This window comes from Fusarium tjaetaba (assembly GCF_013396195.1).
Source record: "Fusarium tjaetaba strain NRRL 66243 chromosome Unknown NRRL66243_c0000128, whole genome shotgun sequence".
In the NCBI taxonomy this organism is placed as follows: domain Eukaryota; kingdom Fungi; phylum Ascomycota; class Sordariomycetes; order Hypocreales; family Nectriaceae; genus Fusarium; species Fusarium tjaetaba.
The window spans coordinates 63,852-78,965 of NW_023501324.1; the positions used below are offsets into that span (position 1 = coordinate 63,852).

A 15,114-nucleotide genomic window follows, 5' to 3' on the forward strand; every position below is an offset into this window, starting at 1 on the left:
CCCTCCGCAATCACATATCTAAAGGCCGAGATCCTTCTCGACCATACCCTTACAAATTGGATGGTAAAAGTCCTTGTTCTTCTCGAATGTTTGCAATGCCAGCTGTCTATCCACCTTGTTGAGGGCGCGGAACAAAGGACGCACAAACTTCATTCGACCAACTCGTCCAAGTAGAGTGGCGGCGTCCTGGTAGATGGCAGAATCATGAGCTTTGAGAGCAATTAGATAATATGCAGACAAAATTTCAACATTCTTAGACGATAAGAAATCGTAGGTTTTCCCCATAAGCTGCGCTCGGTCTGCGCTCAGCTCACCGGACTGCTGCACCTCAGCCAAGAAGACAAGTTTCTGGTTGGCAGTGAAGTTCTCAAGATCCTTGGCAGTTGGTGTAAAGTTCTGATAAAAGTCAGCGTAGAAATATCACGCTATGGACGGCGGAACTTACAGCGTCTTTCCACTTGGTCGCGAGGTCGTAGCACTGGTTCGCCAATGTAGTGTCGAACTCAGGCTTAGGGGGTAGACCGGGTGTGTAGAATTTTTCTTCCCAGTTGATCTCGGCGACATTCTTGGAGACTTTTTCATCTCCGAGGTTGTTAAAGAAGTCGAGGAAGGTTTGCTTGAACTCAAAGGAGTCGAGAGACTTGCCAGACCACTTGGTGAAGTAGAAAGGAATGAACTTGTCAAAGTTCTCTCGGCCAACAACACCCTCTAGGTAGTAGAGGAAGTGGAAGCCCTTCTCATACGCAACCGTACTATAGACATCCTCAGGGTCAACACCCTCGTGCTTTATGATAAGTTTGGTGTACTCATGGTCCTTGCCGAAGAGTTCCACAGCATCCTCTGTGATATATGGTCAGCCGAAGTCCCAGTAGCAATATCGCGTTACGCACCAAGAGCTTTCCATCCAATGATGGAAGAGAAATCGAACTCGGCATCACCGTGGATGGCTGCTTGGATACGACGCTCAAGGTACATCGTCCAGCCCTCATTTAGCCAGCTGAACCCCATTAGCATCATCCCTTCAGGCGATTGGTCATCCTGAACTTACAAATGTTCCCAGCTAGCATTGGAAACCAGGTTACCACTCCAGCTATGGCTCAATTCGTGGGCAATGACATCCACGTTTTGACGATCACCACTAATGATAGTAGGTGTAGCAAACGTGTAGATGGGATTCTCCATACCTAGAGTCATATAGGTCAATTTCCTTTCTTGCCTTTTGACTAATAGCAGAACCTACCTCCATATGGGAAGCTTGGGGGTAAGACCAGCACATTGTAAGCTCCCCACTTATAGGGGAAGACGAGTTTCTCTGCCACTTCCATGAACTTTTCCATATCACGCTCCAGCTCCCATTTACATTCTTCCAGCTCATTGGGACCTGTGGCGACAATACTTCGAGGGCCAATAGGCGCAGTCGCAATATCTCCAGAAGCTACGGCAAAGAGATAAGAGGGGATAGGGACCTTTTGCTCAAACTCATAGAGTTTCTCTTCACCAGGCGTGGCACTATGGTCTCCCACGGGAACACCACTCGCAACAACTGGCAGGGAAGAAGTGAGCTTGAAAGTGAAAGTGGATTTCACATCAGGAGTGTCCTGACACGGGAAAATAGAGCGGGCATTGATAGCCTGACATTGAGAGAACATATACGGGTGCTTCTTGTTCGAGGTCTGGGCAGGAGTAAGCCACTGCAGAGCAGTGCATTTGCTCGTCGTCTTGAGGTCAATGGCGAGATCAATCAGTTCACCCTTTGCAACTCCGCCTGGCACATGGATGTGAAGAGGGGCGCCGAGGGGTGCATTATACTCTTTCAGTTCCCACTTGGACTCTGTTGAGTTGATACGGATGGTAGAAATATCCACATATCGAGAGTCAAGAATGATCTCGTTGCTCTCTTTATCGGTCTGTGACTCAAGCTGAAGAACAACCGAACCTTTGAGCGCCTTGTCCTCAAAGTCGATCTTGAAGCTAGCAGTCGTATGGCGAGTTCGCCAAGCGCCATAGTTGGAGAGGGTGCTGGGATCACGATTCGCCGCCATATTGACTGTTGCGAATGTTCGTCTTAGATTGCGATTGTGGGTGATTTTGACTTGATAAGTTCGCAGAATCGCAGGTTTCTTGAGTGACGAGAACCACGACATGAGGGTCTGTCGAATCGCCAATGACACAGCTTTATTCCAGTGGGCTCAGTGAGGTATGACAACAAGGCGTTTCCATTCAGATTCCTCTTCTAGAACATCACGTGAGATGGCCCGCACATAGACCAGCAGCCACCTTCCAAAAGGCGTATCAAACATGAAGATAGTGGCCTTCTCATAGGGACTTTTGTATGTGAACTGCCTTAGGTCCGTTCGCGGCACTAAATTGGAACAAATTGATCCAGCAGTTTCGAGTCAAAGTGATGCCGTGTTTATGTGTCAGGTGACTGTATCTTCAAGTCTAGTCACGTGCAGCATAGCTCTGGTAATGAAATCCATGATCGAAAATGGCCTCCATCGGGAATTGGCATGACATCCAATTGCCCGTAACACGGAGTCAGGCCGGATATGGAGTAGAAGTCACCACGTTCCCGCCAGAAATGTCTCACACGACTGACTATTCAGTCTGGATACTCATTGTAATTTGGAAAGCCTGGCTATCTTCACAAAAGACATTCCCACCATTATCATGTGTTATTATTCGTGGCTCAAGATGCCAACAGATATCTATAACCACCTATAGCCAGCCTGTCTATCCCTAGTAACGGGCCATGGAACTGGGAGGCTTAGGCTCGGTAACAGGCTTGGCACACCTGAACAGGGCTATCATTGAAGTCAGAGGCGAGAAAAAACGTCCGGAAGAGAGAAACTCTGATATCCGTTCTAATTATATCTCAAAGCAAATAGGGCACCAGCCAAATGTGTCGAACACAATAGGTCCGAAGCTCTCACCATTATACACGCCTTATTCTGAAATACATAGTGTTTTAGAGAATAGACACATAAAACGAGCAACTGCTGTGAAGGCAAGGCTCAGATTAGTGTTTTGCATGAGTAGGAGCTATTGATATGGGTTTGCAATTCGAAGTCCCTAAGCTGCAAAACGAACTCGACTTTATTAGGGTCCAATCGGGCTAGACCAGCCGTTGATGGGAGCTAGGTTTTCGAGAATGTTTCTGTCCTAACGGTCAAATTGTCACGATACCGAAGGTAATATTTGCGCAGATATTGTCATCTCCGAGTCATGACAGGTTCTCCGATGCACCGGTATTTTGGTAGGGGCGAAATTGAGGGTCCTTAATGATCCCTTGTCCAACGTTGGCCAAGGATATGAAGGGTACTGAGGCCACCATACGATACTTGGGAAGTGTCTCATCGCTAGAGAGAGAAGCAGGCTCCAACTTTCGTCACAAACAAGGCCTCCGCTCACTTGATCAAAGTTGCCACTTTGCGATAGCGGAATCTTTCCCAGGTCAATGCTGGCCTGGGGACACACCGTATAGGACGTCATGACGGCACTGAAGAAGTCTTTGGAGTCGATACTCCCGGGCAAACTACTTGGCGCTGCTGCAGGAGGCGTCATGGTGAGGGAGCAAATATCACCCCACGAAACCACCAAAGCGCAAGCGAGCCTGGGCCGGGTCTGCGGTGGTAGCGGTGCGAGTTGACGGGTGGGGGATCCCAGCTGTTGATTTAATGCAGGGGACGTGCAGAAGCAGTGGAGGCTTAGATTCTTGCAAGCTATCCTAGGTAGCCCTGTTTAGTAGCTTCTCCCCTGGTCTTAGCATGCGGGTGCTATCGATTCGAGTTAACATGGGCATTGCTACTCAACGTCTTAACCTTGACGAAACCGGCTTTTACATGAAGCGGTCTTAGAAATAGTAAGAGGTAGGGTTGCCACGCTGCCAAGCCTCCGTATGTGTTGAAGACTTGCAAGTGATTGATTGATCAGCGAAGATCTTCGCAACTTCATCCAACGGCGAGGCCTCGTTCTTGTTTGAAACATGCTCTTCATTGTCCGAGCTGAATGATTCCGATAGGTCCATTGTGGCTTTCTGTTCAACATGTTTGTTTGCCTGCAGGTGCACTATCATCACCCTGATATACCCAAAAGATCATAACATAGAGCAGATCTAATGCCTCTTGGTGATCACTCCCAGGTGGATGCATGTATTATCTATAGGGAAATACCCTGATATCGCCTACGAAGTCAATGCCCATTGTAATTATCTGTAGCCGAGATCTTAGGTAGGAGAATGAAACCGACTAGTCGTACACGAGATGATATCTAACTACAATGTGGTCAATGACCCGCGATATCTAAGTTGGCATGTAGGGCTGCACCTAACTTTCACTTCCACGTGTTCTACCCTGGGCATATAAGTGAAGCGCCACAAAGTCACCCAGACGGCTGGATGTCTTAATTGTCCAGCTTTAACGGGTTGGGCAAAGGGATCACTTGGATGTAAAAAGATCCGGACCAACTACTGAAGGCCTATGGACGCCATCTCCCCTGTCATTTGACGCTGTGCTTACCCGATTGTTCAGATATCTGTTCCTGAATGGGATGCCAGATTGAACCTTGTTTCATGTCGAGGGGCTGGGCGAGTCTGGTTTGCCTCATGGCTTGGCTTGAATCACTGACGAACCATATCAGACATGCAGGATCTTGTGTTATTGCGCAGGGATAGCTGAAGGGTAGATGTGACGGGAATACCCAATGCCTCGAAACCAATATTGTTGCTTCAGATAATAACTGTGCCGCCAGGCGGGTGAACAAGAACACTACCGGTTGGCTGATACTTTTTCCCAACAAGGACCAATGTCAGTTTGTCTCATTCACGTCCCGCATTTGCTTTGAGAGCAAGATCTCTCAGTGAGTATAATCATGACACGGGCTTTTGTTATGAACGATGAGTAAGGTAACTGATCTTCGCCCAGTGACAGCTGAAACTGACACTGGAGGTCTGAACACAGACCAATACTGGCTAGGTATTGTTGACTCAAGACACCTATCATTTCTGCTTTACGATCACTCACCTTGATGAAAAATTCACCTGTACGAACATGGGTGGTGCAATTGGAAACACCGGCGTTGAGGATGTGTGCCTAGATCTGAGACCTTCTCAAACCATCGGCAAGGGTGATATGTTCTAATTGACCCTTGGCCGGGTGGATAACCCGGACCGACCGCAAGCACGGGACAGAACAAGGGGCCCATGCTTTCTGGCAGCTCAACATAAGCGAGCTCAGCTATGAGAGTTGTTGAAAAAGGTACAGCGCCGTAGATCAAAGATAGTTCATATGTACCATCATGGTGAGGGGATGGTGCAACAGCTTCACGATGTTGCAGTGCAGTGGACCAGTTCCTCGAGATGGCATATCAAGTCATGGTATAGCTATATGGACGATAGTATTGCCCTTTATAGCGTCGTCCGGATAATACAGTAGCAAAGGGTATATGCATATCGGAAATGATCAATGTCTAGTCACTTGATCAACATCAATGAACCAAGAGAGTAGGAGGTTCGTCATGCATGGTTACAACCTACTGATGAACAAACAACACGCACCGGATACGAAATGAATAGTCGACTAGCCCCAGAAGCGGTTATGTTTCAAGTAGCAACACGAGTTCACAATACACTATAGGTAAGGTTATTTAAATATTCCGGCCAGGGTTGCATGTAGAATTCCAGCAGACAGTGAAAAGAGGAAACGACGCGGGAAAAGCAAAGAACAAAAAAGGACAAGGCACCTTTTAGTTATGTAAGACTGAATGACGTATAATGCAGTTCAGAAACTTTAATAAGGAAACACCGGAAACATATCATATGCAATATGCAGCAGTCCACACTTGTCAGCATGTTTCGAGACCTCTGCCAAAAACCTATGGAAGTAGGTAGTGCCGGGGGATGGGACGAAGGGTCTTCATCTTGGCCGGAAGTCACTGTCGTATTTTCTCTATTCTCAAATACTACAGTCGTTGTCGATCGACTCTCTGTAGATCAAGCGGGAATTCTCTGCTCGCCCTAGTAGTTCTAGTGGACGTTGCATCCGGGTTTTGCGTCTAAGTGATCAACGTTGCCTTTTGTCGGGGATAAAGCCACCATTGGTATCCCTGCAGCCGTTGGAGGGAGAACAAAAGCAAAGAAAGTCGTGCTCTAGCCAAGACAAAAACACTATCATTTCGTCAACTCGTCATATTCATGTGATATCCCTATTATGCATACTACAATTATATGACGGACAAAGGAACCTTGACTATCAAAATCTTAATACGGTGGGGGCAACATGTTCTGCAATGGATACTAAGTTAGTAAAATGATAGCAAGGAGACGGCATGCAGCGGCATGATTGCCACAAGACAACTGGAAAACTCTAAGAGTAGTATTCGGACCCTATCATACAGAGACGCGTTAATGATGGACATCGGATAGTCGACTATCCGCACCGCACGTGAGGGAACATGAATAATGAAGCCTTCAACTCCGATAAGCAACATGATGATATAGTTGCAGTGCAGGTTGAGCTTACTCGTGCAATAGTTGCAATTGGTCCATGCCAGATTGGATTTCGAAACCCTATCCTCCCAGAGACATCTGCTGTAACCATACGGATAGAATATGTCGAGCGAAGCAACCCAACGGCACCGTTAGCCCGTGGGGCGTGCCTCCCGTCCGTTTTGACCTCTCCTTCCAGATTTGATACGTGATGGAAACTGAAACACGCCTTCCACGGGGAGTGTCTCTGTTTGTAAAAAGCCACTCCCCAATTTGGAAGGACTGGTGCATTGGGCTTTCGTCTTTCCCTTGTGACAAGATAAATTCATCGAAAATTTCTCCCTCCTTTTCCTTTCCTCTCGCTTGTCGAGTCTGTTAGTCTTGACCGCATCACCATGATAGACAATCGCACGAGCCACAGTTATTCATCTCCTCGTGGACGATGATTGATGGGAAGTTTCCGTCTTTGCTTTGGGAGCTGTGTGCCAAGACCCTCCGGCTCAACTAGTCACAGTACGTCTAGGGTCTGATCTCTGTCCGTCATGGTGGAGAAGACACCCCTGTCCCGGTTCCGCTAACGTAGTAGCCGAGGTTGGGTCCAGGGGCAGTATGAGACATGGATTGACTAAGGAGTTCTAGGGAGTCCGGGAAGTGATGGAGGGCAACCAAAGAGCAAAACCGCCGAACGAGGCGTCGAGTAAAAACCGTTGGCAGCCACAAAAACAGCTTCAAATTTCTGACAGGCCCTGTTGATCTATTCCTTTTTGCGAACCCACTCCGAGCCCGGTTGACAAAGTTTAGGCCGACCTGTGCCTTGCGGGGAGCATGGACCATCCGTCAAGAACCATGACCTTCGTCTGCTCGTCAACTTCACCTTAGCTCCTGGTCCCGTGTGCCCCAGACCTCTTTGTGCTCCTATCCCATGCTGATTACAACTATTCTGGATGTCTCTAGTCTCTGGGGGCGTGACACCATATCCTTCAGGCGGGGCCATGAGTTCTGACCAGGATTCAGGCCCAGGGCCTGATATCCCATCATGGATTGTCCAGAACAAGGGGTTGATTGAGGCTGCTCTCCGGTAAGTGCATGTCCAACCACAAACGAAGAAAGCTAACCGGAGAGCTCACAGCTTGGCGCAAAAGCAATGTCTGGGATCCCTTCCACAGCTAGAACTGTTATATACCATCTGTCCCAGGAATCCGAAACACTTAAACCGGACCAGTATTGTTGTGCTTCATGCTATAGCTTATTACTCTCATCTCCACGGTAGTGCCATCTCGCCGTGGCAATTAATCTCTAACACCCTCCTACTTCCCATTGTGGCAGCCCGATCTGGTAGCATTGTTTCGACGCAATGGCTCATATTGCCAAGTGCATCGTCGATATCGACACCACCTATATAACCAAGCAGTCTTCGCAGTCGCCCAACGATTCGGTATGTCCTCCCTGTGTTTCACTATCCTCTTATTTAACCCGAGCTTACCTATGCTTTCTTTTCAGAAATTGTCACCATTACCTCCACAGGAGAAACCATTTACTTGGAGAATGCAACAACCTGATCCGTCGAAGAAGTATCAACTTTTTCCAAAGGAGAGGAAATTGCCCGTCCTCAACAGCAGTAAAGCGGTAGACCCAGACAAGACAACCATGGGACCTTCAACTACAGGAAGTGATAAGACAGACAACCAGCAGACAACACTCAATGGCTTGAAGAAGCGGTTGAATCAACACAGCCTGGCTCGACGACGCAAAATTAGTGTGCCTGAGGTTGGACCTATGACAACCGTTCAGGAGCTTTCAATGGACTCTCGTAAGTCACATGCTTGGCAAAGGCTGTTGGATTCTAGACTAATATCATCGTAGCAACAATTCCTGGTCGCCCACCTTTCCACGAGCGCTCCATTAGTGCACCTGGCCATTCGTCCAGAAACTATCATCTTACCGACACCTTTCTTTTTGCGTCGAGCGATGACGAGGGCCCCGACCCTCAGGCTTCGATGAAGGGTGAGACCGAGGCGGACTCCAGAGGTGCAACTCCAACTTCACCAAGACACCTGGCCCCTTTGGTCATCCCTAGACGAGGAGGACAGTCGCCATTACTCCGTCGCCAACAGTCGTTGAACTGCTTCCCTGTAAAGAACGAGCCTCTTCGAAGGGGTCGCACCAGCGAGTCATCTCCCCAAAGTTGCACCTCTTTCACACCCAACTCTTCCATGCCCGATCTTACAACACCAAAGTCTGCATCAACAGGCTCAACTACTCCCATCCCAGTGTCTGCACCACTCATGGAGCCTCAAGCTGAATCTCCTCAGCTTTCTGATGGACGTTATACCCCTCCCGTTGATTCAATTCGGGTAGGGCATCGAAGAGGTGGCTCAGAATCTTCAGTGATGGACAGAGGTCGTCCTAGGAAGAGGCGTGATCAGCGCACCAACAACGGACCGATCATCCAGAGGACAGAATCGAAGAATAGGATTACTTCAGAACAAAAGGCCTTTGAGAACCTCCCAGTTGGTGTGAAGCATACAGAGGCTTTAGAGAAAATCGAAATGCCAGAACTTGTGTTGCTTCAAAAGCAAGCTTACGAACAGGTCGGGCGCTTCGAGGTTCTAAGGGCCGAAGATGTTGAGGCGCTCTCAAAAGAACTCCGCCATTTGGATGAGAAGACCGAGTACCTTCGCCGCACTTACACTGCCCTTCGCTCAGGTCGCAAAAATCTCCACTCCCGCATTTGCCAGTACTTGCGTTCGCCTCGCGTGGCCAAGTTCAGCAACGAGTCTATGCTGAAGCAGGAAGAGGCACTTACCGAGCTGGATGCCTCGATTGACGACTGGGTGAACAAGCTGGAGCAGGCTGAGAACAGACGTACTCGTGTTCGCCAGAAGTTGCTTGAGCACGTTGCTGCAGCTGCTTGTCTCCCTCTTGGCGGACCAAGCATGACACGTGAGCCTGTAGTGAGTGGCCCATCCTCATCTGGCATTGGCAATATCTCAACCCCCCCTCGGAGCCCTTCGAAAGAGACCGCTATCTCACCTCGTACTGCCACTTCACCTTCTCCCCAACGTGTTGTGGCTCAAGTACCCAGCACCATCCTGGAACAGCCTGTGATCGAAGAAGAGGCTACGAAACAAAGCGATGAACGCGTGACCAGCACCGGATCTCTAAATCGCTCTGATGTGGAGAGCATTCGTATCTATGCTGGCGACGATGTTTACGCTCTATTAGCCGATGTTGAGGATGAAATTACCAAAATGGGCAAGCAGCCGGTATATGAGCCTAAGCCCCCAAACAACCTGATTGAAACAAAACGCATTGAACTTCACCGTCAGAGAAGCCACGAGCTACTCAACGGGCTTTCCGGAGAAGCACACGCCATGAAGAAACGGGACTTTTCTGAATGCCGTGCCATTTCTCCTCTCGCATCTCCACCAACCTCATCTGCTACCAAACAAAACGAACAGACGGAAGATGACCTACCTCTACTGACGAATGTTGTCTATCGCCCCTGATGAGTTTCAGTATATCTCTGTTATTTATCACCATAGTCCTGCCAAAACTGTATCGCATTTCAACGATTCACGGCCAAACCATTTACAATCCTTTGATACCCCTACGGCATTTTCTACATTTTTTTGCATATTTGCGCTACGTCTACTCATGACATTTTACGGCTGCAACAGCATATCATGCATTCATTGTTTTATTATGTATCATCATAGGGCGCAAGCTGGAGGCTTCTGTCATTTATCACAGTATTTCCTTTCTTGAACTGAGTTCACTTCTTTTATTGTATCAATGCACTGTTAATTTGCTGCATATTTCACCCTATCATAGTACTACTACTCTTAGTTTCTTCATAATGATATTATCTTGGCATATTTTCTGCCAAGGCGCTTTCAACGTAACTCCCTATCTTCTCCTCTTAAAAGTCAAGACGGAAGAAACTCGCGATGTGATCAAAGAGGCATGTAGTATCGAAGTGATTCTTTGTGGGCTTGTGATACAATGCGAGATGTGGGCATAGACAAGGGTATCATGCAACCTTTGGGGGTTGTCCGTACCAAGATGGCAAGGAGACATGCATGGTACGTACTATGCATACGCCTTTAATGCCAAGCAACTTTAGGTTTTAGAAACTGAGCCTGCAGGATCGTCGGCTATAACAAGATGATATGTGATAGTGTTCAAGGCCGGATGTGACAGACGTAAGGCCAAACAAACCATGCATGCATCCTGCAAAAGCAATCAGTTTCTCGAATCTAACTCATGTTAGAAGCTGGCCGAGAGATCAATTACCAAGGCGTATAACGACCTATAGAACTGATTCTCGAGGCCAAACATGTGCAGTAGATGTTGTATTTGGGTGATGCAGCCCGCGTCTACCGCCAAACACGTCGTTTATGCCTCTATTCCTGTTGTTGTCATCCACTCCCCCTGTATGTAGACCGTTCATCCCAAATCCCTGCTTCCTTGCGGGTCTCCTTTTTCCCTCTCCACGTGCAAACCAAGTGAGTGGTCAATCATCGACAATTATCGTACGATATGGTTTATAACGCCTCCAGTTCATCTGCGATATGCCGAACATCGCCCCCCTTTGAGCACTCAGTGGAGAGAGGACCAGTCGGAAATTAGTGAAGGACCGTCATCGGAAAACGATCTGCACCGCTCGGAGACAAGGGCTATACTTTGTAAAGCTCATAGTGTGGACACTCCCGATATTATGATTATACGGAGGTCGAATTATCCGTGGAGTGATCCTTTTTTGAGTTTTCTTCGTGGATGCTTCAACGACGGTGGAATGGGGACTTGGACCTAAACGCATGGTGCAGTCTCTTGGCGTTCAGGTGCGATGACACTCGGCTTGAGTCAGTTGAACCTGTCTGTAAGTATTCCATATTAATAACGACGGAGACCATCTAGGTCTTTCTTGTCTGCGTATCTATCATTACAAGATGCTCGCCCCTTGTGCAATAACGAAGAGAACCATCAATTCCTTTGCTCCATTCCGTTGCCAGTTGTTGTCCCTTCAAAATTCCTACATCCCACCGTGCACTTCGTGAGATGAGCCAGCCCCGGATGCACCAAACACCGTTCATGTTGTCCCATCACATTATATATTACTCGCACTAAGTCTCTAGTGCGTCACAATTCGAACAACCTGTAAGATCAGGCCAAAGAGAAGCCCTCTTGCCACCTCCTCAATCTGCAGACAGTCAAAGACTCGGCCAAGCGCTTCGCCAGTCGCCGCCTGGCCCATGACACCCATCAGAGCAGCTGGAAGACCACTCTGAATTAGCAGTCGGCGGGCTTTGATGCGGAGCTTCTCCTTCTCCTCGGTTGTAAGCTCAGCCGGCCAGCCCGCGAGCTCGTGCTCTGTTGGCATCATATTTTCCCGTATCTTGCGAAGCTGTTCCGCGATACCTGAATCCGATGTATTGGCATCAATGACGGATTTCTGAATCAGTGACTGCACAGTCAATAGAGACGGGTTACCAGGTCGTAGGAGGAAAGATTTTGCCGCTGCTAAAAGAGTACGTCGAATATTCCACGCCGATGATAGGGTGTACATCTCGTTGATGACAGCGAACAGGAGCTCAACCGCAACACGAGTCTCGGGCTCTGACAAAGGGGTATATTGTTTACCAGGCTTCAAAGACGCCCTCTTGCCGTCAGTCACCGAAGGGGGAGGTGTTGGGATTTGCTGGGAGCCCTTGCGGTCCTGCTGTCCCTTTGCACTCTGAATATCAATGTTGCCTTCAGGCAAGCCATAGTCGTCCGCAATCTGATCGGGAGGGGGCGGAAGTTTTGTAAAGTCGAGGCTAACAGCTGATGGGGACCGCAGCTGAGCAAGACTAGGTGCACGGCTATGCTCCCGACTAGGAAGAGCACTTGCCGACGCTGAAGCAGACTCTTTACATTCCGAACGGCTGGTGCGAATGTCCGCATCCGACTCACTTTGTGACTGATAACTAGGACGACGCTCCATCGGTGGCATTTTCCCTGGCTGCAATGATACAATAGACGAGCGTTGGCTGTCCATGCTATCTCTCGCAGAGCGGACGGGAGATCTTACACCGCTTAGCTGGCTCGGAGGTGTCGAGATCGAAAGCCGGCTAGAGTTAGCCGTTAGATCTACTGACTGGGTAGATTTCCTGCTAAGACCAGAAAATGTACTTCCAAAAACTCCAGTGACACCACCCACGAGACTCTTGCCACCTTCCATAGCACCCTTGGGCCCTGATGTCAGGGCATCCAACATACCCTTACCCATGGTTTCCCATCCAAAGCCTGCTTTGGATTCGCTGTGGGTATGCCCCTTTGACTTTTCGAGGAATCGCTTCATACCTTCGCTTTCGGCCAAGCTCTGGTACCAACAAGCATCTCGAAGGTATCTCTCTAATTCACCGCGCAAAGATTCACGAGTGTGAAGCTTCCAGTCAGGCAGGTCTTTATGCAACTCGGTGAAAGCAGTTGCACCAGAAATGTTGGCAATCCGTCTAAGGATCTCATGCAAAGTTTCAAAATCTGCATATCTTCGTACGATCATCCATCCAGGATACGCAGTAGCTGACGGCTCAACCTGCACCCAGTAGTCCCAGTTAGGTTTGCTGCGAATTCTGTTTGGCTCGCCAGGGGTATCATCGTGGAGAGTTATTGTGGCATTGTGAAGGGTCAGAGGAGCTTTCTTAGGGGCATCCTCTTCTCCTTCGTCAGCTACTTGTCCTGGTGGTACAATTTGATCGAAGCTAGTGAAGCGCGTTCCGTCGGATCGACGAGGGGACGACTCAGGGCTGGAGGAATCCATTGATGATTGAGGTGTGACGGGAGTTTGGACGATGTCACTCTTTGATGAGAACCCTTCCGTTGATGTCGCCGATGGTAGAGGCATATCATGTTTCGTAGCGGCTGAAAGATCTGGCGCACCAGACAACCTTTTTCCAGCATTGTTTGAATCCTTTGGTGAATCATGAAAAGAAACCACCGACGCTCGTTTTCGTCGTGCTTCTTCTTCGGCAATCATTTCGTTCATGCGTTTCATCTCTTGCATGGCTTCGTCCATCTCTTCCTCCGCCTTGCTCAGCTTCTTCTTGTGGCCAAGGGGTTCCTTGCGCCGAGCCCTTTCCGTCTCCAAAGAACTTCGCCCTGGCTTGGCGATCCCAACGTTTCCGACATTTCCATCCAAATCCGCAAAGACGTTAGTTGCCGCCACGCTCGATTCCGGGGCCCGCTGCATGCCAACATCGATAGCCTGATTTAGGTTTGGTTCGCCAGCTTCTAGCAAGTATACGATCCATCCATTAATCCAATCGGCTTGACTGCAGGTATGTAGGGTCTTTTCAAGGACCGAGTTCGCGAGGATCTCACGCAAGAAAACCCGGGCCGGGTCGCAGTTGTACGCGTTTCGGTCCAGGAAACCAAGAAGGTCCTCGGCCACCATTTTGAATTTTGACGCTTGCTGACGTTGATTCAAGAGATTGGCCAAATGACAGTCGGGGTTGGACGCCAGGTAATTGTAAACGGCGTCGGCAGCAGTCATACTACTATCTGGGGGAAGTTCGGAGAAAGCGGATGCGAGCTCAGACATGAACACGATGATAATGGAGGACGAGTTGGTGAGGAGATCGAGAAAGGCATCCGCAGGTCGCTTTCGGTTCAGGTGGCTAGAAACGGAGAGAAGGTAAGATGTGAGCGTCTTGCGACACGCCAAAGGAAATGAGTGGTCAGTCGGAACAATCGGACTGTACCACCACTTAACATAGTCCCTGACAATAGCATCTACGAGGCCCCCGAGTGCCTCACGGGTCTCTGGCCGGAACTCGTCGAAATTTTTTAGGGCGGGCTCTTCATCGTCGCTGCTGTCTTCGCGCTTCTCTCCTGTCTGGTTGTTTCTGGCCTCTAGAAGCCTATCTATAACGTCGATCCCTCGCTCTCCTCGCACAGCTTTGGCGAGCTCTGGGTTACGCGCTTCCCATGAAATAAATCCGGCGACTCCGCCCAAAGCGCCGATTAGGACGAGACCCAAGCGTCCCATAGTGAAGTATGTGAAAGCAGCGAAACCAACTGCCACGCCGGCGAGTGACTCTGAAGTCGCTGTAGCAAAGAAGTGAATGACCTTTGCAATTGGAGTGCCATCTTCAGTTGCAGTTCTTGTATTAATCGTTTCGGTTCTCGTAGAATTCGTAATAGGGTTGTCAGAGTTCATTGCGTCGTTTGTTGTAGTCGTCTTGTTAGCAAGATCATTTGCATCTGATGGCTTGTCTGTCAACAGTGGCTTGCCGTCGTCTTGTGTGTGTGAAAGTGTAGGCAATGGCGATCCATTGAGTGCAATGGCCTTCGGCTTTGGCGGGTTCGTAAGGGAAGCACCTGGCTGAGGCGCATTCTGGTTGGGGAATGCGGTTGAACTCATGGGGAATGGAAGGCTGTCGAGGGTTGTTTCAGTACACGACCCAGATGTTGTAGCTCTCCTAACGAACGGAGAAGACACTGAAACCCAGGCGAGCTCCCGTACGCATAGCCAGTGGAAATAGAGAGTTAGATGAGAAACGTGAATAGAACTGAACTGAGAGCAAAAGGAGCAAGACAGTAGACTAGATAACAGTAGGGAATGAAATGAAGGAATCGTGCAAGGT

The 15,114-nt window shown here is 48.9% G+C and overlaps 3 protein-coding genes across 3 annotated transcripts; 1 reads left to right on the forward strand and 2 right to left on the reverse strand.

Annotated features, from left to right (window-relative positions):
* Positions 1-18: 18 nt before the first annotated feature.
* On the reverse strand, positions 19-2,042 carry FTJAE_6569 (leukotriene A-4 hydrolase; the record flags this gene model as incomplete). Its single annotated transcript, XM_037353193.1, has 5 exons — positions 19-396; positions 446-840; positions 891-997; positions 1,049-1,184; positions 1,241-2,042. The coding sequence occupies 5 exons, from the start codon at positions 2,040-2,042 to the stop codon at positions 19-21; spliced, it is 1,818 nt and encodes a 605-aa protein (XP_037206343.1).
* Positions 2,043-7,838: 5,796 nt separating this feature from the next.
* FTJAE_6570 (uncharacterized protein) lies at positions 7,839-9,993 on the forward strand (the record flags this gene model as incomplete). The annotated part of the gene is made up of 3 exons (XM_037353195.1): positions 7,839-7,919; positions 7,985-8,294; positions 8,348-9,993. 3 exons carry the CDS (start codon positions 7,839-7,841, stop codon positions 9,991-9,993), a joined length of 2,037 nt encoding a protein of 678 aa, XP_037206344.1.
* Positions 9,994-11,618: 1,625 nt separating this feature from the next.
* FTJAE_6571 (PX domain protein) lies at positions 11,619-14,891 on the reverse strand (the record flags this gene model as incomplete). Its single annotated transcript, XM_037353196.1, has 1 exon — positions 11,619-14,891. The coding sequence occupies one exon, from the start codon at positions 14,889-14,891 to the stop codon at positions 11,619-11,621; it is 3,273 nt and encodes a 1,090-aa protein (XP_037206345.1).
* Between the last annotated feature and the right edge of the window lie 223 nt (positions 14,892-15,114).